We start from the raw sequence: 24780 nt of genomic DNA on the forward strand, positions 1-24780 counted from the left end.
TCCTTCCAGGGACTGATTGGTCCTCTTTCATGGTTCTCGCCTTCCAAGGGTGGACTGTGCCACAGTTTGCATTAAGGATGGCCAAAGGTGACTGTTTGCAGGGTTGGGGCTTGGACATGAGGCTAAGGTATTCACATACCTGTGGATGAAGCGTATGGCACTGACTGAGGGGGATGGGACAGATTTGAAAGATCTAGAGTATGTTTAGTAGGGATATCAAAAGAGAATGGAAGAGGGCTGGCTCGGTGGCTCAGGTGGTTAGAGCTCCATGCTCCTAACTCTGAAGGCTGCCGGTTCGATTCCCACATGGGCCAATGGGCTCTCAACCACAAGGTTGCCTGTTCAATTCCTCGACTCCTGCAAGGGATGGTGGGCTGTGCCCCCTGCAACTAACAACGGCAACTGGACCTGGAGCTGAGTTGCACCCATCACAACTAAGAGTGACAGGACAACAACTTGACTTGGAAAAAGTCCTGGAAGTACACACTGTTCACCAATAAAGTCCTGTTCCCCTTCCCCAATAAAATCTTAAAAAAAAAAAAAAAGAGGAGAGGCAATGTTCACAAGGATAAGAACAAAAGAAAATCCATACCAAGAAACAGAGTGAAACTGTAGACCACCAAAGAGGTGATCTTAAAAGCAGCCAGAGAGAACAGCCAAATCATCTACAAAGGAATGACAATTAGACTGACAGCCTACATGTTGTGGTAGGCAGTATAATGTCTTCCCTCTACCCATTGCAAAGATATCCACACTTGAATCTTCTGAATCTATGAATATGTTCCCTTACCTAGCAAAAGGAGTTTTGCAGATCTGATTAAGGTTACCCTTCAAATGGAAAGATTAGCCAGGATTATTCAGGTGGGCCCAATCTAATCACATCAGTCTTTGAAAATAGAGAAACTTCTCTAGCTGCATCAAAGAGATTGCAGTGCGAGAAGGATTTGATGCCCTGTTCTGTTTCTGAGATGCAAGGGGCTACGTGCAAGGACCAGAAAGAAGCTTCTAGCAGCTAAGGGTACCCCCCAGCTAGCAGCCAGCAAGGAAACAAATATGTCAGTCCTTTAACTGCATGGAATTAAATTCTGCAACACCTCAGTGAGCAAGAAAGTGGGCTCAAAAGCTTCTAGAAAGGAGTGAAGCCTGCCCAAGCTTTGATTTTAGCTCAGTGAGACCCACAGCTGCTGACTTCTGACCTATAGAACTGTAAGACAGTGTATCTGTGCGCTTTTAAGCCACTAAAGCTGTGGTACTTTGTTATGGCATTGATAGAAAACTAATACACTTTTTTTGGCATTGATAGAAAACTAATACACAGCAACAATGGAAACCTGAAGCCATTAGTATAATATTTTTAAAGGGACTGAGAGAAATTAACTGTTAACCTAGAATTCTATAATTAGCTAAGCCTTTATTTTGCCTTAATTTTTAAATAAAGACACTCTCAGACCATCAAAAACTGAATTTACCAAAAATAGACTCTCATTTTAAAAACTTAAAATTTAAAGGATATACTTCAGGAGGGAGGGAAAAAACAAAGAAAAATCAAAGCTTCAAGAAGGTATGATGAGCAAAGAAATGGTAAATATAGACACATGTAAACAATCATCATCATAAAACAGCAGTAATAAGAATGTCTAATTTGGGGAATAAAATAAGACTGAAATAAAATACTGGAAAATGAGCCATGTAAAATGGTGGCGTGAGGACTACAGTTAAAGGGGTTTAAAGTCCTTGTGTTGCTCAAGAGATTAACATTAAGTTTATTATGCAGATTAAAATTTAAGGGCAGCCTCTAAAAGAAAAGAAATAAAGTATCTAACTTCTAAATGGCAGACCAAAAATACACTTTCAAAAAATCCAAAAATGTGTGGAAAAGCAGGAAATGGGGAAAAAAGTGAGACAAACAGCACAAAATAATAGAAATAATTCCAAATAATAAATGACTATAATATGTGTAATTTGGACTAAACTTGCTAGTTAAGTCACAGACTAAGAGATTGAATTTTAAAAATCCAACTACACACTGTTTACAGGAGATATAAAAAAATCATTAAAATAGAGAAAGATTTAAAATAGAAAGACGGAAAAATGTAATTAGCAAACACCAAAAGAAATCTGGTGTAGCTTTATTAATAACAACAAAATAGACCTTAAGTTAAAGATTGTTACTAGGAATAAAAATGACTTCTTGATTATAACAAAAGATTCAATTAACCAGCAATAGGTTTAATAATAAACCTATATGCTATTAATAATGTAGCCTCAAACTATATAAAGCAAAAAGTGACAGAATTATATGCACAACTGACAAATCCACTGTTACAAAGATTTAACACACCTTTCTCAGTAACTAGTAAACAAATAGTTTTTAAAAATTAGGCTATAGAAGATTTGAACAACACAATTTTTGCCTAATGTACATATGTAGAAGCCTGCACTCAATAATTAGAGAATACATATTGTTCCTAAGTATACACTGAACAGTTATGTATACTGACCACAGTGTAAGTTCAACAATTTAAAAGACATTCTCAATTGGACAATGTTGTTTGACCATTATCCATGAAGCAATTAACTTAGAAATCAATAAAAAAAAATAGATTAAAAATAAACATTAGGACATTAGCTATACACTTCAAAATAACACTTTATAGTTCATGAAAATGTAATAGAAATGAAAATATTTAGAACCAAATGATAGTGAAAATATTACTGGTATAATTTGTGACATAAACTAAATTAGTGCTTAAATTATTCATAACCTTAAATCTTATATTAAAAAATAAAGTCAGAATTTATACAGCTGAGCATCCACCTTAAGGTAAGAAAAGAAAATCAGAATAAACTTGAAGAAGGAATAAACACAGAAAACAATGAAATAGAAAAAAATACAACAGAGAAGTAATTAAGCCAATAGCTCTTTCTTCCTAAAGCTTCAAAAATTGGACCAATCTTTGATAAAGCTGATCAAGAAAAGACAAGAAAAGCTACAAATAAAGAATTTAAGGACTAAAAAGAGGATATAACTAAGATACACTAGAAATCTAAAGGTAATACTAAAAGCAATTTTGTGCTAATAAGTTGAAAATTAGACAACATGTAGATTTTCTTAGAAAAATATAACTTACCAAAATTGGCTGAGGAAAAAGAAATCCTGAATTTTAAAATATATATTAAATAAGTTGAATTAGTAATTGAAAACTTACCTATCAATTAAACAAGTAAATTCAACAGGTTAAAATTATTTCTCTAGTGAGTTCTGCCAAATTTTCAAAGAACAGATAATTCCAATCTTATATTAAATCTTCTAGAGAACAGAAATAGAGGGAATACTCCCCCCAAAATTTTCAGGGCTAGTTCAACCTTGATACCAAAGATAGACAACAGTATAAAATACAGACGTATAGAATACAATAGGAAAAACAACAGACATTCATTTATGTAAATACACAGATGCACAAATCCTAATCAAAACATTAAATATAATTTATATAAATAAATCATGGTCAATTTGGGTTTATCTCAGAAATGCAAGGATAACTTAACTTTAGAAAAATCTATGAATGTAAATCACCGCGTAACTACAGCTGACTCTTGAACAACGTGAAGTTTAGGAGGGGCGGCAACCTCCGCACAAAAATCAGCATATAATTTCTAACTCCCCAAAGACTCAAGTTGTCCCTCGGTAACCATGATGGAGGTAGGTTCCAGGACCCCCACGGATACCAAAACCCTGGGATGCTGAAGTCCCCTATATAAAATGTCATAGATCATTGTACACAGTTCACCCTCTGCCTCCGCGGACTCCCAGCTGTGTATGGAAAACAGTACAGGTATGTATTGGGAAAAAAAAAGTCTGCACATAAGTGGACTGCGCAGTTCAAGCAGTTGTTGTTCAACTACATATTAAATGGTATGCTCATTTCCATATATAGAGAGAAAAGTTATTTGATAAACAATTTATAAAAGATGCTGTACCAAAATCTTAGAACAAACATCATATTTCATGTTAAAACATTAGAACGATTCCCTACAAAATCAGGAATGAGACAAAGGATGCTTCCTATTCCACTTATATTTAGCAAATGAATTAGAGCTTCTGTCAAAGACAGTAAAAGAAGAACAAACCAAAAAAAAAAGAATGAAAATAGAGAAATGAAAATGTCATTAATCACAGGACATATGACTATAGAAAAATCCAAGAAAATCTGAAGACAAGTTATTAGAATTAATAAAAGCATTCTCTAAGGTTCTACATGGAAGTTATACATAAATCAATTTCATTCCTATGCATGAGAAACAGTAAATGTACTGATGTTTTCACCATTACAATAGCAACAGCAAAAAAAAAAAAAAAAAAAAAAATAGGGTAACTAAACATAAATTTAACAAAAGATGTATAAAAACTTCATGAAAAAAAATTACAGAACGTCACTGAAAGGCATTAAAGAAGACCTAAATAGATGGAGAGGTATACTATCTCCTTATCCAGAGGAAGACAATATAATAGAGATGGCTATCCTTCAAAAATTAATCATATCAATTCAATGAAATTTCAATCAAAATCATGCCAGATTTTCTTCATAGAAATTAATGGAGTTATTATAAAATTTATATTTAATAAAAAGGCCCAAGAAGAGCAAAGGCAATTTTAAAGAATAAAAACAATGTGAAGGTGATTTGATCTATAACATCATGACTTATACAACTACAGTAATTCAGATGTGTTATTGGTACAGGGATAGACAAAAAAACAGCTGAATAAAATAAAAAGCTCCAAAACAGACTTGTGCTAATATGGAAATTTGAGAATATAGGTATCTTGAATGTATAGATCTCAAAATAGATATGTAACTCTCTCTATATATTGAATATATATAAAATAGATAAATATGTATATTCAAGATACATATATCTCTTGTTTATGTATTATATATACTATATAAATTATATAAATATGCATAAATATTCTGCGATATTGATGATGCACATTTTCACATTGCAGGTTTTATGGTGTCAATATTTTTATGGTACATTTCAAAAATTCCTGCAAATATTTGCAATGAGAAGCTAAGTGCCATTTAAAAGCCAGAATTTATGTGATAAAAAATACAATTAATTTCTTATTCAAGTTTTCATGTTCAGGTCAAAACTGCTATTTTATGCTTGCATTTTTGCTCATTGGGTCTTTTCATTTTCTGAGTGTCATGTGACTATCTATATGTATACTTTTCTCAATATAGAGCCCTGAGTATGTGTATTTGTATGAATAACAGAGGTAAAATTGCAGATCACTGGGAAAACAATGGACCAACCTCAATAAGTGGTTTTGGACAACTGGTTAAGGAAACGGAAAACAAATTTGGATCATGTCCTATTTGGGATCCCTAGAAGCAGAGGCTGAGATGGGGATTCTTGTTCAAGTCGCTTATTGAGGAAGCGCTCTCAGGGAATATGGGGTTAGGGGAGAGCTTCAGTCTGATTCCAGGGGAAGTTCTAGAGCACAAATTGTACCATTAGAGTAAGTCCCACTCTGTAGCAAGGGTTGGCCTTTTGAACTCTGTCAATTACTGGCCTACGTCTGTCCTTGGGGATGGGAGTGGGAGCCTTCTAGAAAGCTGGCTACTTTGGGGCCTGCAATTCAGAGAAGGGGGCAGCTGACAGTTATCAGCCAGCACTCACAGCAGGTAAGGGAATGGGTATACTGGCTAGACGAAGAGGATCCATCTGGCCAGTACAGGTGGGAAAGAGTGACCAGCTGTCCTGATTTGCCTGACCTGGGATTTAGCACCAAAATTCTCACATCCTGGGCAGCCTTCCCAGCTCACACGCCAAATATCTTGGTCTTCTTGTGATGGGTGTGGGAGATTAGGGGAAAAGTACAAAATCCATGTGACTGCCCCCCCAAAATAGGGGCTGAAAGCAACACTGCTTTTAATGTCGAATGGACACACCATAGATTATTTGACTTCTATAGTCACCATCATTGTTTTTGTCCCCGACCATTGATGTTGATAACCATGAGTTGCATTTCACAATTGTGATCATTGTCGTATCATTCTGAGGGAGGTGACCTAAGTGTGCAATTTAAGTGCATTGCAGTCATAAGCATTAGCAGTCCATCTTTGGCTTTGCCTGTGGATTAATCGTTGTGCCTCGTATAAACTGAATCTTTTAGCATCATGAATACGGTAACCATGCTTTATAAGAGTTAAGATAATGAAAATGAGAATGATTGTAATACCAACAACAGCATGACCCAGACATCATTGAAAAAGAAAGATAAATGACTGTGTAATGTTAATGACAGATGGAAGGACAATATAACTAGATTAGGAAGGAAAAAAACAGAGCACACTGCACAATATGTAGAGAAGAATTTTGGATTGAGCATGGTGGAGAGGGGATGTGAAGGCCCTTGTAAATCAGTTTACAACTCTGGAATGAGACAGACAAGTACTTTAAATTCAAAAGTTTTTCAGTTTCCTCAAAAGACACCCATGCTCAGTTGAAAATAATGGCTGAATTATTTTGGGCATGTCACATGAACCAATATGCATTATTGTATCATGCCTTTGATTGATCTGCAGAAGTGAGAGAGGTAACCTTTCCTGATTCAAAAAAATGTTCCCTCTAGCTCTTAAGGTAATTTGACTTGAAAAGTGAAGTTTCAAATTGTCTTCAAGATGTCTATAAAGATTTTAATGAAACCACAACACATAAACCAAAGGGTGTTACATCTTGTCCAAAGACAAAGTAGACTTGGCTCATTTATCTGCTTTCAGTGCAAATGTTAATTTTGACAAATTCTATTCAGCCTAAACTTCTTACCAAAGAAAATGAAAGGGTGTCATCTGCTAAACAAACACCTTATACAGAACACTGTTAAAAGAAGGGTGTGGTTTGCTTACCTGTGATAGGGAGGTTTTCATAATGAAAGTGTTTGGTCAATTTCAGTTTCCTCAAAACGTATGGAAGCATTTAATGAAATTTTTGACTTTATACAAATGGAAGGAGATAATTTCCTTAATCATATGCCTACAAGATGGCTATCATTGTTGCCAGCCATAGAAAAGATGTTAAATGTTGGCCTGCTATAAAATCATATTTCAAAATGTGGAACAAGAACAATGTCCTGCTCCAATTTGGAAATACATTCGAGAATGGGGAGAAAGATTACAGTGAAACAAATAAACTTGCTGGTTCTCCCAAACTGTCTGATAACTTTTGAAGATGCCATAAGGAGTCTAGAAAAGGATGAACCAACTGCATCTGAGTTATTCAGTGTTGTGACAAAAACTTCAACAGGAAAAAAAAAAGCTTAATTTTTTGGAAATAAACTTTTTCAGAAGTTAAAAAAAAGCAATCAAGTTAAACAGAACTTTTTCTGAATTTCTTCACTAAAACTGGGAATTTCATTGGACACTAACTTCAATTTAACAAGTTGAAATTACCTCTATTCTTTAAAACCATTTACCCTGGGGAAGAGAGGTTTAACTTACTATGACATACAGTGTGCTTCAGAGTGTTTTAAAAATGATGGGCATTTTAGATATGGAGAATCTACATAGTTAATTTACAAATGCAAAGGACCTGATTGACAAACAGTTGGTTTACCAAAGTAAGTCTGCAGATTCAAAATGGGTAGACATTTGGAGAGCTGGAATGGAATTCCAACAAGTTTAAAAACTTGCTATGTTAGTAAGTAAAATCCTAAGCATTCTATACTGAAACACTTTTGTTGAGAGAATATTTAGCATAACATCATTTGCATCAACAACAGGAATTAGTGCAATGCAGGCAGAAGAACAGAGCTACAAGTTAAAATTTTATATTTGATTGCATTCAGTTTTACCATTACATGAAAGAAAAGAAAAATGTCCTAAGGGCTCCAGGCATTTCAGAGAAGTATTAAGGAAAAAGAAACAGAAAGAATACAAACATCCCACCATATCATGGGACAAAAACATATCATTGTATTTTTTGATATAGGTAATATCTGTTTAATTAGTTCTATTGTATTTACATTCTCCTTTTAAAATTATTACAGAAACATAAAAAGTCACATTTTTCTCACACATATTATTTGCTTCATTAGTCCTTCTATTAATTATTACTAGTTGCCATTTTTAACTAGTCCTATTGCTATTTTGCTTAAATAATAGCATTTAAGCAACATAAAAGAAATATAACGGAATATATAATTTCAAGTAAATACCAATTTTTCATGTTTTTAAATTAAAGTGATAAAGTGTATAATTATTATATATTATTATTTATTTTCACACCCACCAGATTGGCAAAAATATAAAAAGTCAGACATTTCCAAATGTTAGCAAGGATGTTTAGAAAAGAGACTCTTATATGCTACTTGTGCAGTATAAAGTGGTACAGTTACTTTGTGAAATAATCCACAATATGTAGCATATTAGTGTTGTATTGCTGTGTAACTAATTATTAGAAACCTAGTGTTTTAAAACACATTATCTCATAGTTTCTATGGGCCAAGAGTCCAGGCACAGTTTAGCTGGTTCTTCTGTTCAGGGTATCAACAAGGCGGCAATCAAGGTATAAATTAGGCTATTTCTTCTCCATTTGGAGGCTTGAGTCCATTTCCAAGCTCTCAGGCTGTTGGCAGAATTCATTTCCTTGTGGTTGTAGTACTAAGGGCCCTGGCTTCTTACTGGCTGTCACCTGGAGGCTGCACGCAGGTCCTAAAGGCCATCCACAGTTTTCTGCCACATGCCCCTCTCCGTAGGCAGTTCACAACATGACATCTTTCTTCTTCAAGGCCAGCAGAAGAATACCCAGCTCCAGTCTGCTAAGGTAGAGACATATATGAAATGTGATCATGGGAGTGACATCCAATCATTTTTGCCATATTCTATTGGCTAGAAGTCAAAGGTCCCACACACACTAGAGGGGTAGAGATTATATACAGTAACATCAGGGGGCAAAGATCATCAGGGCCATTTTAGAATTCTGCCTACCACACTGAGTAAAGTTAAAGTTGCAATGTCTTAGGATCTAGCAGTTTCCCTGTACACACGAAGATACGTACAAGAATGTTCATAGCAGCATTGTTTGTAATAGCAAAACTATTCTTTTATAGTTTTTAAATCTCTCAAAATACAAAAGGTACAGTCAGAGACATTAGCTAATAAAACACTATGTATGGTATGATAACATTTTGTAAAAGCAACATATATATAGGAATTCTGTTTCAGCAATGGCCTACCCTTGTTGTCTTGAACAAATCCTCCCACCAACTGGACAAAGTATAAAAAAATTAAGGCACTGAAGTGCTAACATGGCAGTGAGAATTTGTGGGTCCAAGATCTGGAAGAAAAGGGAACCATGAGAGGTGAGCCTGACGTTTGCCATCACTTTCCCCCCTGAAGTGATTGCTAATTCTGAAAGCACTGGCTGAACTGAGCTTTTGGCTGTCTGCCTCATGGGACTTATGAGACCTGGACGAGGAAGCGAGGCCCTAGTAAATACACCAGACTTGGCTGTGCTAAACTGAAAATAGAAGGCCTTTACAAGTGAGAGGTAACAAGCGTTTATTTGAGATCAAAGACTAGCTATTCAGGAATCAGTGATTCTGGCAGAAACCCAAATAGTGTTCCAGTTAGGGAAGGGGAACAATTACATCAACGGAATGAAGGCATTTCTGTTGGTGCAGATAACGTAACATAATGATGGTAATTCCAAACAATTTTTAAAATTTTCAGTTCAGTAGTCATCATTGATAATCATAGTATCTTTCTTGTTATCTTTGAAAACAATTCTTTGGGACACAACGTTGCTTTAGGCCCAGTCTGCCCAGTTTTAACATTCCAAAGGTTGGAGGCATAAGAAGTGCAAGGCAGTTCCTCTGGGATGACAGTGCTGCCACCATTTTAAAGTGGCTCTGTTTATATTATTTTTTACAGTGGGGACCCTGAAGGGATACCCTAGCTAGGAGTAAGGATGAACTGGAAATAAACTGGTTTTAACGAAGACTAAAGTCAAGTTCTGAACAATCTTATCTCCTGATTGGAATAAAGTGATCTGTCTTGAGCTTAGCTGTGGTCAGGCATACTTGCCCCAGAGTCTCTTAGAATACTTTCACTTTTCTCAGCCCCTTTGATCAAACTCAACTCTGATACTAGAAAACACACCATCAGCGGATAATACCGATGCAACGGCAGAGAGATCCAGGACAAATAAACATTGTACAGCCTGCAGTATGATCCTCTCTCCCACACTTATAAATGTATTAAACTACTCCAACTCTTTCACCTTGCTTTTGGGTGGAGAGGTGGGGGTGTGGTTTAAATCGATTTGATAAACCATGTCACACGTGAAACTTTCTATTCCTTGGCCTCTGCTTGTCTGGCTTCAGTCTTTCTTCTTTAGAAGCCACTGCTCAAAAAGAATTCACCATAAAGAATTCCATCAAATTTAACAGTAACAATTATTTGCCCCAAATTTTCGTTTGAGAGCACCGATTGAGAGTAAACAAGTATTTGTGTTTCATTTAATTTCTTAATGACTTTTTTAAAAATTAATTTATTTATTTCTTTTCTAATGACTTTTGATACTCCTCGTACCTTATTAGGCAAAGGCAATGGGAGAGAACTGAAAAAAGGAATATACAGAAGCTTCCTGAAACGTGATGCATGTGAATGCCTTAGACATGATGTACTGACTTTTAACACCTTTGTTATACACCCTCAGCCTTCATTCATTCCATCATTCATTCAATAAACGTGTATTAGGTACTAACGGTATTACCGGAAGCTAGATACAGATAGAGACGCGCAAGGGTTCGATCCGCCCTGGAAGAGCTTCGAACACAGGTTATATAGCTTTAACTTCGTAACTCAACCTAAGAAGTATCGCTTAATCGTCACTCCACCCACCACAACTCTACAACCTTTACAATTGACTCCGAACCTCCTCAGCGAGACCTTCTCCTCGATCTCCCACTCTGCAGCTGGTTGGGCTAACGGATAGAGGTTCCAACGAAAGAAGGTTGAAAGACTACATCTCCCGGCAGCCTCTGTATCGGGGCAGCGAAGGGGCGCGCGCAGGCGCGAGGGCCGGCCCCCGTGCGCAGACGCACTGCGAACGCCGGCTGAGCTAGGTCTTGCTGCTGGGTGCGCGGCGGCTGATCGCGAGGCCTGGTGAGCACGGCCAAGGATCTCGCCGGCTCTTCGAGGTTGTGTGCGCGAGAGGTACTGCGGCCCGGCGAGCGAGCAAGCGGCTCACCACAGCAGTGGCACGGGGATCGCCCGCCGTTAGCCTGGTGAGTGCGGGGACCCCTGCGGCCCCGGCCCCTCCCCCTCCCGCCGGCGGATCCGGCAGTCCTCGGCGGGACCCGGGAGAGGTCCCGGGGCGTGGGAGGGCGCCGGCCGTGTTCGAGCTCGGGTTCCTGGGCCCGGGCGCTCGCGGCGCGTCCGTGCGTCACTGGCCCGGCTGTCCTAACGGCCGCGCGGCCGGCGGAGTGACTGGGGGGGGGGGCGCCTGGGAGGGGGAGCGCTGGTGTGATCGCCATCGGGAACGCCGGTCGAGGCGGGGCGGCGGCGGTGCTGGAAGCGGCGGCGGTGACTGCGGGGCGCCGAGGCAGCGGGGCGGAGAGGAGGCGAGCGCGGAGCCTGCGCTGTGGCCCAGAGCGAGCGGGTGGGGGACGGGGTGAGCAGCGCAGAGTGCTGTGACTGAGGCAGGAAAGAGCAGGGGTGGGGGGCACGCAAAAATCCTGAGCCAGGCTGGATGGGACTGTCTGGGAATTCACAAGTTACAGCCGGAGCCGGAGCCGGAGCCGGTGGTTTGGAGGGAGGTGGAGGCGGGGGTGGAGACGTAACGACTGCAGTTTACAGATGTCATAACAACATGGGCCTGAAGCGGCTGACAGGGGTGTGGTAATTATAGGAATGACAGAACTTAGTCTGCACATTGCGTGTGTAAGTGGTGATTCGAGGGAAACAGCGAGGTGTTAGAGTAAGCCCAAAATGGGACAGGAAAACTGGAGGATGACTGGAGTCAGGGAAGTCGTCATGAAGGAATGTTTAAGGTTTGAATGAAAGCATTTAACATCCCCCTTTTAAGTGAAAGATTTCACAAGAATTGATTTTTAAGGTTTAAATTAAGAGTAAACAATTGCGCAGTATTTTCTAAAACGTGTTAAATGATATTACTTTTTTCTTTAATAAACAGTTTCTTCAGAACTTGTTTCTAGCCGATGGTTTTGCTCCCTCTTGTTGCTTTAAGAGTCATTCTTGACATTGTTTTTTCCTCAACTTGTTCTTGTATTTGTGATATTTTGAAAGTAATCCACAAGTTATTCCCCCTCCATTTTAAAGATTGAAGAGATGAAATTTTAACTTTTCAAAGAAAAGTGAAAATGAACTCTCTTGTATTTTTACTGTAATAATTTATTATTGGGAGGGGCGCTTTTATGTGTAATACCTGATTTTAAGATGGAGGACATGAGCAAAAGTAAACGAATTAACATTCATTGAGTTCCTTTCCAAGTATTGTGCTAAATACTTTATATTAAAACATTTAATGCTTACAGTAACTCTGAATAGATATTAATTTTTCCTGTTCTACAGATGAAAACGTGGACGATTGCAGAAATTTAACTTACCTAAGGTCATCCAGCTCTTGTTGGAACCAGCCTTAGAACGCAAAGTTACTGCCATTTTTTGAAAATTATTTATCTCCTTTCATACCTCTTGGTTGTGTTTTCTTTATTTAACCCATTCATTCAGCTAATACTTATGGAGTGATTATGTGCCCCAACACTGGGGATGCAAGATATGGTTAAGACACTCTTCCTGTCCTCGTGTAATTTATAGTGTAGAGGGGAAGACTAACAAATAACGAATATAAACACTGCATGACACTTCATCTGTCATTATAGTTGAGCAGAAACTGTAAAGAACTCTCCTAAATAGCAAAGGAAGTTCAAGTAGAATCAGGTAACATAAGCCTTGAGTTTACGGTAGTAGGGAACGAAACATACATTTATAAAAACCTAGAATAAACTACATGATAGAACTAAATGCCTCATCTGAAGTCAGTATATTTGCATTATGTTATTTTATGTCCTCATGGAAGTTTTTTCACAAAGCTATGATTTAATATTATGTATCTTGACTTCTCTCTAGGATTGATACATAAGAAAAGGCAACATGAAACTCTTCATTGCCATCCAAGACACTGTTTCTAATTTTTTTATTTATTTTTACAGAGTAGAGACTTAGAAACAATTTTTTTTAAGACCCCAGTGATGAGCCTTTAAAAAAAAACAAAAAACAAAAAACAAATGGCTGCTTTTATTCCATTATTTGTGTTTTGTAGGCATTGGTGTTTCTCTTTACACTTTGGCTGTGAGGAGAGTCAGAGATGTGTCCAATTTTTATAATTTTCTTTAGCCTTGACTATGTCACAATTATACCAGATAGTCTCGAATTGCTCTGAGTTGTTTCCTGGATTATTTTCTTTGTTCCCTGTTGCTATCAATTTTGTTTTATTTTTTCCCTTTCATTTGAAAGTAGGGATTATATTTTATTTTAATTTACAATGTTTTAGGCATAGTGTTTGTTGAATTAATGATGAAGTGTTGATTTATGATGTTTGTATTTTACCTCTGTCAGATTGTTTTTAGAAGTATATATGAATACTTTGTATAAAATCAATTAAGACTTTTGTATAAAATCAGTTAAGACTGGTCCATGTATGTAAAGATGACTGATCTAGTGATAAAGATAATTCCCTATTACTATCTTTGTTTTAAGATTTCTGTACTTTGCAGGGTATTATGAATTCAGCCATAATAATGGAAGAAAACATTGTAAATGGTAAACAATTCAATTAGCTATTGTGGCTGATTTCACTCTATTCTTGCTGCAGTAAGCAGGAGGTGGCCCTAGGCCACTGAGGGGCCAAATAGAGCCTGCATTAGAAAAGTTTGAGGCCCTGCAGTGAAAGAGCAGGGATGAAGACTGATGGAACAGTACAGTTTTGTTTTGTTTCGTTTTGTTTTATTTAAAGATGTTCCAACTCTACAAAACTGACCTAAGTGATAAAATGGTTCTGACCTAGTGTAGTAGACTAATTGGGACAGTTCTTGAAAGCAGGCAGTAATCCAGAATGTGGATAATGGGGATAATCTCCTTCACGTAACAAGAATAATGCTGCCGTTCATATACAAAGATAAGTCTGCTTACTCATCGTCATTGATTTCCCAGTGTGCGGAGGGATATGTGCTGAGTTGTCCATGAGCCTCTATATTCTGTGATCAACAAGGCAGCTTAGGGTCAGAATGGGGGTTTATAGCTAGGGAACAGAAAGACAAGCAGAAGGTAGAACTATTTATTGATGGGTCAAGCACTACATCAGATGCTTTCACTTAATTATCCTTGCATAATACTTTGAGGAGGTTGTTGCTTGTACAGGATGGTTAGGTAACTTGCCCTACTTCACAGAGTAAGTGGTAGCGTTTGCAATCAAACACAGGCCTATTTGGACTATGTTCACCTCAATCATTAAAACTTGATTTTGTTTTGGTTTGCAGTTCAGTCTCTCCAGCAGAACAAACTAGATGTAGTTTGTTTAACATCATGAAATGATGTTGTGAAGATTTAATTTACTAAAAGCTGAATGGCTGTTCATGTTCTTTGCTTTATTGCCATTAACAACACAATTTTTTAATTAGAATAATATCTGAAAAACAACTGTCCCTTGTCCCAGCGTCTGCACGTTAGAGGCTACCATTTTCTGTCTTTTAGCTGTTTCCTTTTTCATATTTCTAAATAACTTCTATTACTATTTCTTGATATGGCAGTTTTAGACGTTATCTATTGACTTTTCTCCACACCTCCACACTGCCTCTCCCATTTTCCCAATATAGTTATCATAGGTGTTTATTAAGTCAATATTCAATGTGTTTATAATATTATAACTATAAATATTCACAGCTGAATCATGTAGTATGATATCTTTTCTTCACTTAACCAGTTTTTGTTTTTCCAGAACTTAATACCTTTTTCCCCCCCTTTGTTTCCCGGGACAACTGTCCTGCAGCCCTCTGTTCTTTTAATGCAGTCTGGACTGATTTTTTTCTGAGCCTACTTCACAGCTTTTATCCTGGAACTTTGCTTTATGTCAGTCTTAAAATTCTCTTTGCCCTTTTCCTGTATTGGATCTCCTATTTCTCATATATTTTTTTAACTTCCTGAGAAAAGGGCACCTGGGAAGTAAAAACTTTCTGAGAGATTGCATGATTGAAGAAGATTCTCATTCTACCTTAATATTTCATCAATAATTTGGCTGGGTATAAAATTCTAGGCTTAAAAAGTTTGAAAGTCATAACTGTTGTTTTCTGCATTCTGGTGTTGCAGTGGAAGTCCAAAGGCATTCTGATTATTATTTTTTATATGACCTTCCTTCAGTCTCTAGAAACTTTTAGGATAATTTTAACTCCTGAAATTCCATAATGATGTGCATCAATGTGGGTCATTTTTTACGTAAGGGCACTTTGTGGACCCTTACAAGCTGGGAATTCATGTCCGTTAGTTCTGGGAAATTCCTTTTATTATTATTCTTTGGACTTTCAGTAAAAAAAGTTTTAGAGTTAATTATGCTTCTCAGTTCTTGACATACTGTCAACAGACCTTACAAGGTCCTTTAAATTTTTCTCTTTCATTTCTGAGCTCTACTTCCTTTATCCTTTCCAGCAGGCACCCGCTGCATTGTGGTTGATACATTCTTTGGTTATACATGCATCATTGTGGAATATGCAGAGGGTTATGTGTATGTACTTAGTTTATGTACAGTCATGTGCTGTGCTGAATAGTGACGTTTTAGTCAACATTGGATTGCGTATACTACGGTGGTCCCATAAAAGTTCTTGTCATGGAAAGTTACTAGTGATGTCATGACATCTTAGCCCAACATATCACTCACGTGTTTGTGGTGATGCTAGTGTAAACAAACCTGCACTGCCGGTCGTATAAAAGTATGCCACATGCAATTACAGTAGTCGGCTAGACCATGCAGGTTTGTGTAAGTGGACTTTATGATATGCAGAAATGAAACCACTTAACGTCTCATTTCGCAGGACGTATCCCTGGCGTTAGGTGGGATGACTATACATGTGACCTCTGAATAATTCGGAGGTTAGGGCACTGACTCCCATGTAGTACAAAATCCAAGTATAACTTTTGACTCCTAAAAACTTAGTTGTTCCTTGGTGTCCTTGGGGGATTGGTTCTAGGACTGCCCCCTTCCCTGTGGATTCCAAAATCCATGGATGTCAAGTTCCCTATATAAAGTGGTATATATAGATTATTGCATAGAGTTGGCCCTTTGCATCTGCGGACTTCCAACCGCAAATCGGAAGCAGTACAGGTATTTGCAAAAATCTGAGTGTAAGTGGACCCGTGCATTTCAAACCCATGTTGTTCAAGGGTCACTGTATTTTGTTACAGACCTTGTTCTGTTTCTTTAATGCATTGTTTTTCAGACCTTTCTGTTTTGTTGTTTGTACATACAGTTATGTATAATGTAGAATTATGTAATGTACATGTACCACATTTTACTTTTCATTCCCTAATGACTGATAACAAAGTTGCTTTTCTGGCATCACAAATATACTCTTGTACATCCTAATGGACTTGTATGAGTTCTTTCGGATATATATACCCAGGAGTGGCAGTCCTGGGTCATAGAATAGGAGAACTAGTTTATGTTATTACGAGTAGTGCAGGAGGGTTCTTGTTTGCCTACGTCTTGGCCAGTACTTGAATTTGTCCAGTTTTTTGTTTTGTTTTTTTCCAGTCTGATTGGTATAAAATGGTATCTCATTGTTTTAGTTTACATTCTCTGATTACAAATGAGTCTGAGCATCTTTTGGATCCATTCAAGTTTTTCCTTTGGATAACTGTCTATTTTTTTCTTTAGTCTGTCTTTCCTTTGGGTATCTTGTCTTTGTTTTCATCAGTAGAAGTTCTTTGTGGAGGTTAGATTGGAATGGACTGTTGTTTTAGGCTTGGAAAATATTTTTTTCTAAGAAAATATTTTTTTCTAAGCCTGTCTTCTGTTTAATTTTGTCCATATTTTCTTTCGTTGAATAGATTTTTATTTTAATTTGATGCATTGTTTCTTTGATAAGCTCTTCCTCATCAGTTTTTTGTTCTCTATTTTGGACTTTGGGGATTGGGACTTTTAGGTGGTTCTTCAATTTTCTTTTCCCTCCCATTTTCCATCACTTAGTCTTTTCTGTTTACTGAGAGATTTCTTTAGTGTTATCATCCAACCCTTCTATTGAATTTTGCATTTCTATCTATATTTTAAATTTCTTAGAGCGTTTTGAGGTTCACAGCAAAATTGAATGGGAAGTACAGAGTTCCCATCTACCTCCTACCCCCCATACCGCAATCTCCCCCCTCCGTCAACATTTGTATCAGCGTGATAATTGTTATAATTGAACAAACACTGATCAATAAACAGCGTTATCACCCAAAGTCCATAGTGTACATTAGGGTTTATTCTTGGTGGTGTACATTCTATGGGCTTTGGCAAATGTGTCATATACTGTGTTCAGTCAGAGTAGTTTACTGCTGTAAAACTTCTCTGTGCTCTGCTGTTTCTCCCTTCCTCCCCTCAAACCTATGGGAAAGCACTGATCTTAGCTTTGCCTCTTCCAGAACATCATATAATTGGAATCATACCCATGTGTTTTTTCAAAAAGCTCTCAATGTGACAAGTATTATACCCCTGTCCCCCACCCCTGCAAAGACGAGAGGAGGGGAGGATATTATATAAATACGAGGTGTGACAATTAAGTTCACGAATTCATCCTAGAAAAAGTGCTATACACCTCATTGCTGAATATCACTACGGTCACCTTTCAAGTACTCCCCTTGGGAAGCTATGCACAGAAGCCAGCACCTAGTACACCCTTCAAAGTAATTTTGGAACTCTTTTTCTGGAATGGCCATCAGAGCTCTCGTCATATTACCCTTGATATCCTGAATGTCATCAAAATGTCTTCTTTTCAATATTTCCTTTATAGTCGGGTAAAGAAAGAAGTCATTGGGGGTCAGATCAGGTGAGTAGGGTGGACGTTCCAATACAGTTATTTGTTTCCTGGCTAAAAACTCTCTCACAGACAGTGCCGTGTGAGCTGGTGCATTGTGGTGATGCAAGAGCTCATTTGGGACCATTCTTGCACACAACTTTCTCAAGCCAAAATTGACAGTTAAGGTTTTCCTGATTGTTTCTCTATCGATGTTTACTTGGTCTGCTGTGCTTCTCACAGTCAGCCGACGATTTTGACACACAATTCGATGAATTTTTGCAATGTTTTAGTCAGTTCTGCTCATTACTAGCTGCCCTGACCTCTCTTTATCAATCACGCGTTCTCTCCCCTCGGAAAAACGTTTAATCCATTTGTACCTTGCTATTTTCTTCAGGGCATTATCCGCATAAACTTGGACTAACGTACCTGATTTCACTCCCACTCTTGCCAAGTTTAATAAGAAATTTAATGTTTGTTCGTTGCTCTAATTCAAGCTCAGTCATTCTCGTGACCACTCACAAAAGCACACAACAACAATAATGAATGCCACTCAGCAAGACACCGCCACATGTCGATAGGAACACGGCTGTGAGACACTGATGTACCAAGGTTATGAAACCTTACCGAGCTGCTTGTACAGTGCTGCCAATGTAAGTGCATGGTGGCAAGTTCGCGAACTGAATTGTCAGACTTCATAATCTCATTTATGGGTACATTTATAGAAATTTTAAGGAAAACATTAAGAGAATTAAAAAGGGTGATACATCATGACCAAGTGTGTTTATTCCGAGAATCAAGAATCATTCAATATTAAGAAATCTATTAATATCTTACCATATTTAATAGGTGAAGGGAGATAAACAGTGACCATTTTAATAACTGCCAAAAAGTCATTTGATATAATTCATATATTTCAGGTTTTTAAAACTTTAGTGAAGTAGGTATGGGTAGGTGTACTTTCATGTGGTTTTTTTTTTGTTTTTTTTCAAAGTGTCTGAAAACAATACTGCAACACAACTGGAGCTCTCATTGCTGGTAGGAATGCATGATGGCACAGCCACTTTGGAAAACAGTGTGACAATTTCTTATAAAGTTAAACATGTGCTTACCATATGACCTCAGCATTCTCACTCCTAGGTTTATACCCACAAAAATGAAAACATTTGTTCACACAAAAATTATGTGTGAATGTTTAAAGTGGCATATACATAATCACCAAAAACTGCGAACAACCCAAATGTCTAGCAACTGGCGAATAAACAAATTGTGGGATACAGGGGAATACACTTCAGTAAAATTAATGAATTACTCATAGATGCAACAACATGGATGAATCTCAAATTAGTTAATAGAGTGAAAGAAGGCCACACTTACAAGGTTACATACTGTATGGTTCCATTTATGTGACATTCAGGAAAATGCAAAACTGTAGGGACAGAAAATAAGTGGTTGCCTGAGGTTGGGGGGAGTAGCTTTACTAGAAAGGGACCCGACAACATTTTTTGTAGTGAAGAAAATATTCTTTATCTTAATTGTGGTGGTGTTTACTTAAATGGTAAATTTTACTATATGTAAATTATACCTCAATAAATCTGACCTTTAAAAAACCCCAGTATCATGGCTAGTGGCAAAACACTAGACGTAGATCAAAATTAGAAATGAGATAAAAATGCCAAATCTAACCTTTGTTGCTTAACATTGTCCCGGAAGTATTACTTAATACTTTAAGAAGTGAAATGGGATACAAACATTAAAATGGAAAGACAAAAACTATAATTTTTTAAAGCTATTAAAATATTAGAAACAATTTAGTTGCTGATTTAATTCAGTGGCTGACTGAAAAAGAAATAGATAGTAATGAGTAATTTTCCTGTATATAGACAGTAGCCAATTGGAATGTAATTGAAGGAAACTTCAGATTTATCATTGTAATCATAACAAAAAAGGTAAATGGAAATACGTATTTAATTCTTTTAAATATTGTAACGATGTTGCGTTTCCTTTTGAATCCTATCTGAATATCAAAGGATTTCCTTAAGATTATCTGGAACAAGGGTTCTCAAATTTTTTGGTCTCAACTTCTTCACACACTTATGGACCCCAAAGAACTTCTGTTTCTGTTATTTTATATCTGTTACTCTATACTGTACTAGAAATTAAAACAAAATTTGAAAATACAGAATACACAGCACACATTCCATTAGGCATCAGAATGATGATTCTATCACATCATAAAGCCTCTGAAAAACTTATGAGTGAAAGTGAAAAAAGCATATAACATCTTAGTAGTATTATGAAAACAGTTTTCATGAGATGCATTTTTTTCACATATCATATTGTCAAATGTGGAAAAGTTTAGATCAGTCCCGGGTTAGCTATGGTGGTCATTTGGATCTGGTACACTCATGTTTACGGGTAAATTGGTGCAGTGTTTTAGAGGGTGTTTGACAGTATCAAACTTTTAAATGTGCATACTTTTGACCTTGAGGTTCCATTGTTTATAATTCATTCATGGATATAGCTGTAAAGTGTGTGCAAATACATGGAAATATATCGGTTACAACATCGTTTGTGATACAGAATTGGAAACAAGCTTAATTGATGTCTAGGGTCTGGTTATTATGTTATAAAAATTAATTAATAAAAATGACTTAACTCTGTAGGCATTGATATGGAAAGTTGTCTAAAGTTGAAGCAAAGTACATAACTCTGTGTATAATTATTCCATCAGTGTATAATAAAAACCAAAAGGATATGTGTATACTTGTATAACCCGTTTTTGAAAGGATGTACAGAGAACTTGATGGTGGCTTCCTTTAGAAATCAGGGAAGGTACACGTTCATTTTTCTCTTTATACCCTTCCGTGTTGTTTGGGGTGTTTTTTGTAGAATATTTTTCTGATTTTTGAGCCTTTTTATAATTTAAAAAGGAAGAATATTTCAAAGGCACAAGTATACTGTATGGATGGTAGAAATTGTTAGTGTTGGACTCATTTGTGAGTTCTTGTATACCACAATTGAACAAAAAAGGTGAGAAAGAAAACCAAGAGACCCAGCCATTTCTGATTTCTACCTGCTGCTTTCGAGGCACGGTTGCTCTAATCATATGGGATGCACTGCTATTCCTCTTCACTTGTGCTTTCTAACGTCTGTGCCTTTAATTTATATTCTTCTCTCTGTTTTGTGGGTTTTGTCTTTTTCAACCTTACCTGCTGAAATCCTGTCCTTCAAAACCTATCTGAAACGCCACCTTCTCTGTGAAGCCATCCTTGATCACTTTAGTCAGAGAGATTTTTTTTTGAACCTTTAGAGCTATTTATAGCCATTTTTTCATTACACAAATATCAGGTGTGAACTCTATATGGGCCAGACAATGGAAGTTTGCTTTCATATGTTTCTTTTCTTCACCTCATAAGGCATTATCTCCATTGTGAAAATGAAATTAAGACTCACAGAAGTTAGGTATTTTCCCAACATCATTGTTCTAAGAGGTAAATTTGAAAACAGGACTTCAAGGCCAGACCACTTCTCTGGACTTAATTTCTTATGTCACTTTAATAAAAAGAAGCAAGTCAATAGTTAATTTTTGTGTGAATATTTCTTTCCATTTAGATTTTTTTACAAAGTTTTGAAATAATTTCAAGCTTACAGAAGTTTTAAGAAATGTGCAAAAACCTCCTGTTACCCTTCATCCACGTTCCCCAGTTCACTTTACCTTTTACTCCATTTGCTTTATTATTTATCCTCTTTCTGTATATGTGTACTGTGTTCCAAACATTGCCGTTTCTTAATTGTTTGCCCTTCCAGCTCCATGTTGAATAAGTCTTCCAATACTGAAGTCTAATTAATTGGCTTTTGATCTTGTTAAACTTTATCCAAGTCTTGTCCTGTTACTATAGACGTTCTCCTTCCTTTGACCTAAAACTTCTGATTCTTGACCTTGGATGATCATTGCAACACTATTAGGCTATTTTGTAATATTTTAGAGCCAAAGTGCTTTCTGCTTCAGGAACCCAGCTCTTCGTGTCATTTCTCAGCACTGTCAAATATGGTATCTTCAGAATTATTTGCAAATTCTCTTCTGCGTTGCACCCAACTTTCAGTCTAATAAAGTATAGTCTGACAAAATACCATAAAAGGGTACCACAGACTGGGTGGCTTAAACAACAGAAATTCATTGTCTCATAGTTCTGGAGGCTAGAAATTCGCAATCCAGGTGCCAGCAGGGTTGGTTTCTGGTCAGGCCTCTTTTCCTGACTTACGGGTGACCACCTTCTCATGGTGCCCTCACATGGCCTTTTCTCTGTGCACATGCAGAGAGAGAAAGATCTTTGTCTCTCTCCGGTGTCTCTTCCTTTTATAGGGACACCAGTCCTATTGGATTAGGATCCCAGCCTCATGCCCTCATTTAACTTAATTATCTCCTTAACGGCCCTATATCCAAATACAGAGGGTGCCAAGAAAATGTATGTACATTTTAAGAAAGGAAAAACCTATTAAAATTGTAATACTCAATGTATACTGATAACAAAAGATTGAATACAAGTCACGTTTGACTTCTGCAATTACACAGCTGCTCAAAGTGGTTACCATCAGCGTCCAGACACTTCTGATTACAGCGAATTACTGCTTGAGCAACGGTGACCAAAGTGTCCACTTGTGTACATTTTTTTGGCACCCTTGGTATAGTCACATTGGGATTTAGGACTTAAATACATGAATTTGTGGGGGCACAAATAAATTCATAACAGCAGTGCGCTGGGTTTATAATCAGGAGATCTGAGTTTATATCCTTGTTCTAGCTTGTGTGTAACCCTGGCAAAGTCACAACTTCTGTGAGCCTCCTGAATCCTTACCTGTAAAGGATTAGAATAGTAATTCTTGCCCTATAGGTTATTAAGAGATCCAGTTAAAATAGATGGTGTGACACCAAATTATAAATTAGTGGTTCTCAACCCAGGCTTGCATGAAAATCATCTTATAATTGTTCATGTGACTTCCAGCCTGACAGCATAAGGAGCTCTGCGGACCAGCTCCCTAGTAAAACTGGGGGAAATTACTTTAAAGAAACAACTATTTAAAGCCTTTGGAAATGGTTCTAAGGCATACCATGAATAAAGATTGTTGTGCAGGGCGTCTGGCGGGGTCTCTGCTCCCGCTCCCCACAAGAGAACGCAGGATATGGCCAGGCCCAAAAGGAACACCCAGGGAGCCATAAGTAGGGGAGTCATATCACTATACTCTCTCTGGTGGCATCCGCCTCTCTGCAGTCCACTCTTGTTAGCTCAGCCACCATCTTCTTGCTAGCCGCCATTTTCTGCTAGTGAAGCCACGGCAGTTATATTAGTGGCCAATGGCTCACTGGTTACAGCTGACGGCCAACTAGCCACAGCTGATGGCCATCCAATCACAGTTGATGGCCATTTACTACCTGAGCCAGCACCTTTCTATGTGAGGCCAAGAGCCTGGAAACTGCTTTCTGGGGCTCTGTCCCCACAAGATCCTCCAACTGGATGGAAAGTTTTCTACCTGGGAGGAGCAGGACATCAGGATTTCTCATCCTGCCCCCAGCTGCCCGCTGCTAAGGCTAAGTTCTGGGCAAATGCAGTGGATAGACCTTATACTATGCTTGCTAAGCCACAAAACAAACCCTAATACATTTAAAAGGATTAAAACAATACAAAGGATGTTTTCTGATGACAATGGAAAGAAATTAGAAATCAACAGAAAGAAATTTGGGGAAATCACAAATATGTAAAAATTAAAGAACATACTTCTGCTGAATAACCAGTGGGTCAAAGAAGAAATGTGAAGAAGATCAGAAGAAAACTTTGAGATAAATGAAAATGAAGTTACCACCTAAGAAAACATGGGATACAGCTAAAACAGGGCTTAGAGGGGCACTTCTAGCAATACATGTCTATATTTAAAAAGAAGAAAGATCTTGAATCAATAACCTAACCTTCCATCTTAAGTCACTAGAAAAAGAAGAGCAAAGTAAATCTAAAGCAAGTAGAAGAAAGGATATAATAAAGATTAGAGTAGAAATCAATGAACTAGAGAATTGAAAAGCAATAGAGACAATTAAGGAAACTGGTTCTTCAAAAAAGGTCAACAAAATTGGCAAACCTTTAGCTAGATTGACATAGAAAAAAGACTCATGACTAGGATCAGAAATGGTAGACGGACCATTATTACTGACCTTAAAGAAGTTAAAAAGATTATAAAGGAATACTTTGAACAATTGTATGCCAATGAATTACATAGCTTAGATAAAATAAACAATTTTTTAGAAAGATAAAAACTACTGAAACTGACTTAAGAAATAGATAATCTGGACAGACCTCTTAACAGGTGAAGAGATTGAATTAATCATAGTTACCCACAAAGAGATGCCCAGACCCATATAACACCACTGTTGAACATTTAAAGAATTAATATTATTCTTCGCAAACTCTTCCCAAAAATTGAGAAGGGGAACACTTCCCAACTTATTTTATGAAGGTAGTATTACCCTAATACTGAAGACGTCGTAAGAAAGCTACAGACCAATATCTCTTATGAATATGAACATGAAAATCTTCAGCAAAACAAAAACTAAATTCAACAGCATATGAAAAGATTTATACACCATGACCAAGTGGCGTTTATCCCAGAAATGCAAGGTTGGTGTAAAGTTCACAAACCACTTAATGTAATACATT

The 24780-nt window shown here is 37.3% G+C and overlaps 3 protein-coding genes across 3 annotated transcripts in view; 1 reads left to right on the plus strand and 2 right to left on the minus strand.

The window, feature by feature from the left end:
- FAM162A (family with sequence similarity 162 member A) overlaps window positions 1–24780 on the minus strand; it is a 159380-nt gene that overhangs the window by 57840 nt on the left and 76760 nt on the right. The gene's annotated exons all lie outside the window — the stretch shown is intronic.
- Window positions 7557–11944, minus strand: LOC141572767 (uncharacterized). The gene is made up of 3 exons (XM_074338706.1): window positions 11790–11944; window positions 10945–11705; window positions 7557–8824 (listed from the first exon to the last, which is right to left on the minus strand). Exons 1-2 carry the CDS (start codon window positions 11942–11944, stop codon window positions 10994–10996), a joined length of 867 nt encoding a protein of 288 aa, XP_074194807.1. The 3' UTR covers window positions 7557–8824; window positions 10945–10993.
- The window catches only part of KPNA1 (karyopherin subunit alpha 1), a 57836-nt gene continuing 44212 nt past the window's right edge, over window positions 11157–24780 (plus strand). The window contains exon 1 of the mRNA XM_019714016.2: window positions 11157–11296. The gene's annotated coding sequence lies outside the window, so the exon portion shown is untranslated. The remainder of the gene's footprint in view (window positions 11297–24780) is intronic.

The sequence above is a fragment of the Rhinolophus sinicus genome, linkage group LG01 (assembly GCF_036562045.2).
Source record: "Rhinolophus sinicus isolate RSC01 linkage group LG01, ASM3656204v1, whole genome shotgun sequence".
Lineage (NCBI taxonomy): Eukaryota > Metazoa > Chordata > Mammalia > Chiroptera > Rhinolophidae > Rhinolophus > Rhinolophus sinicus.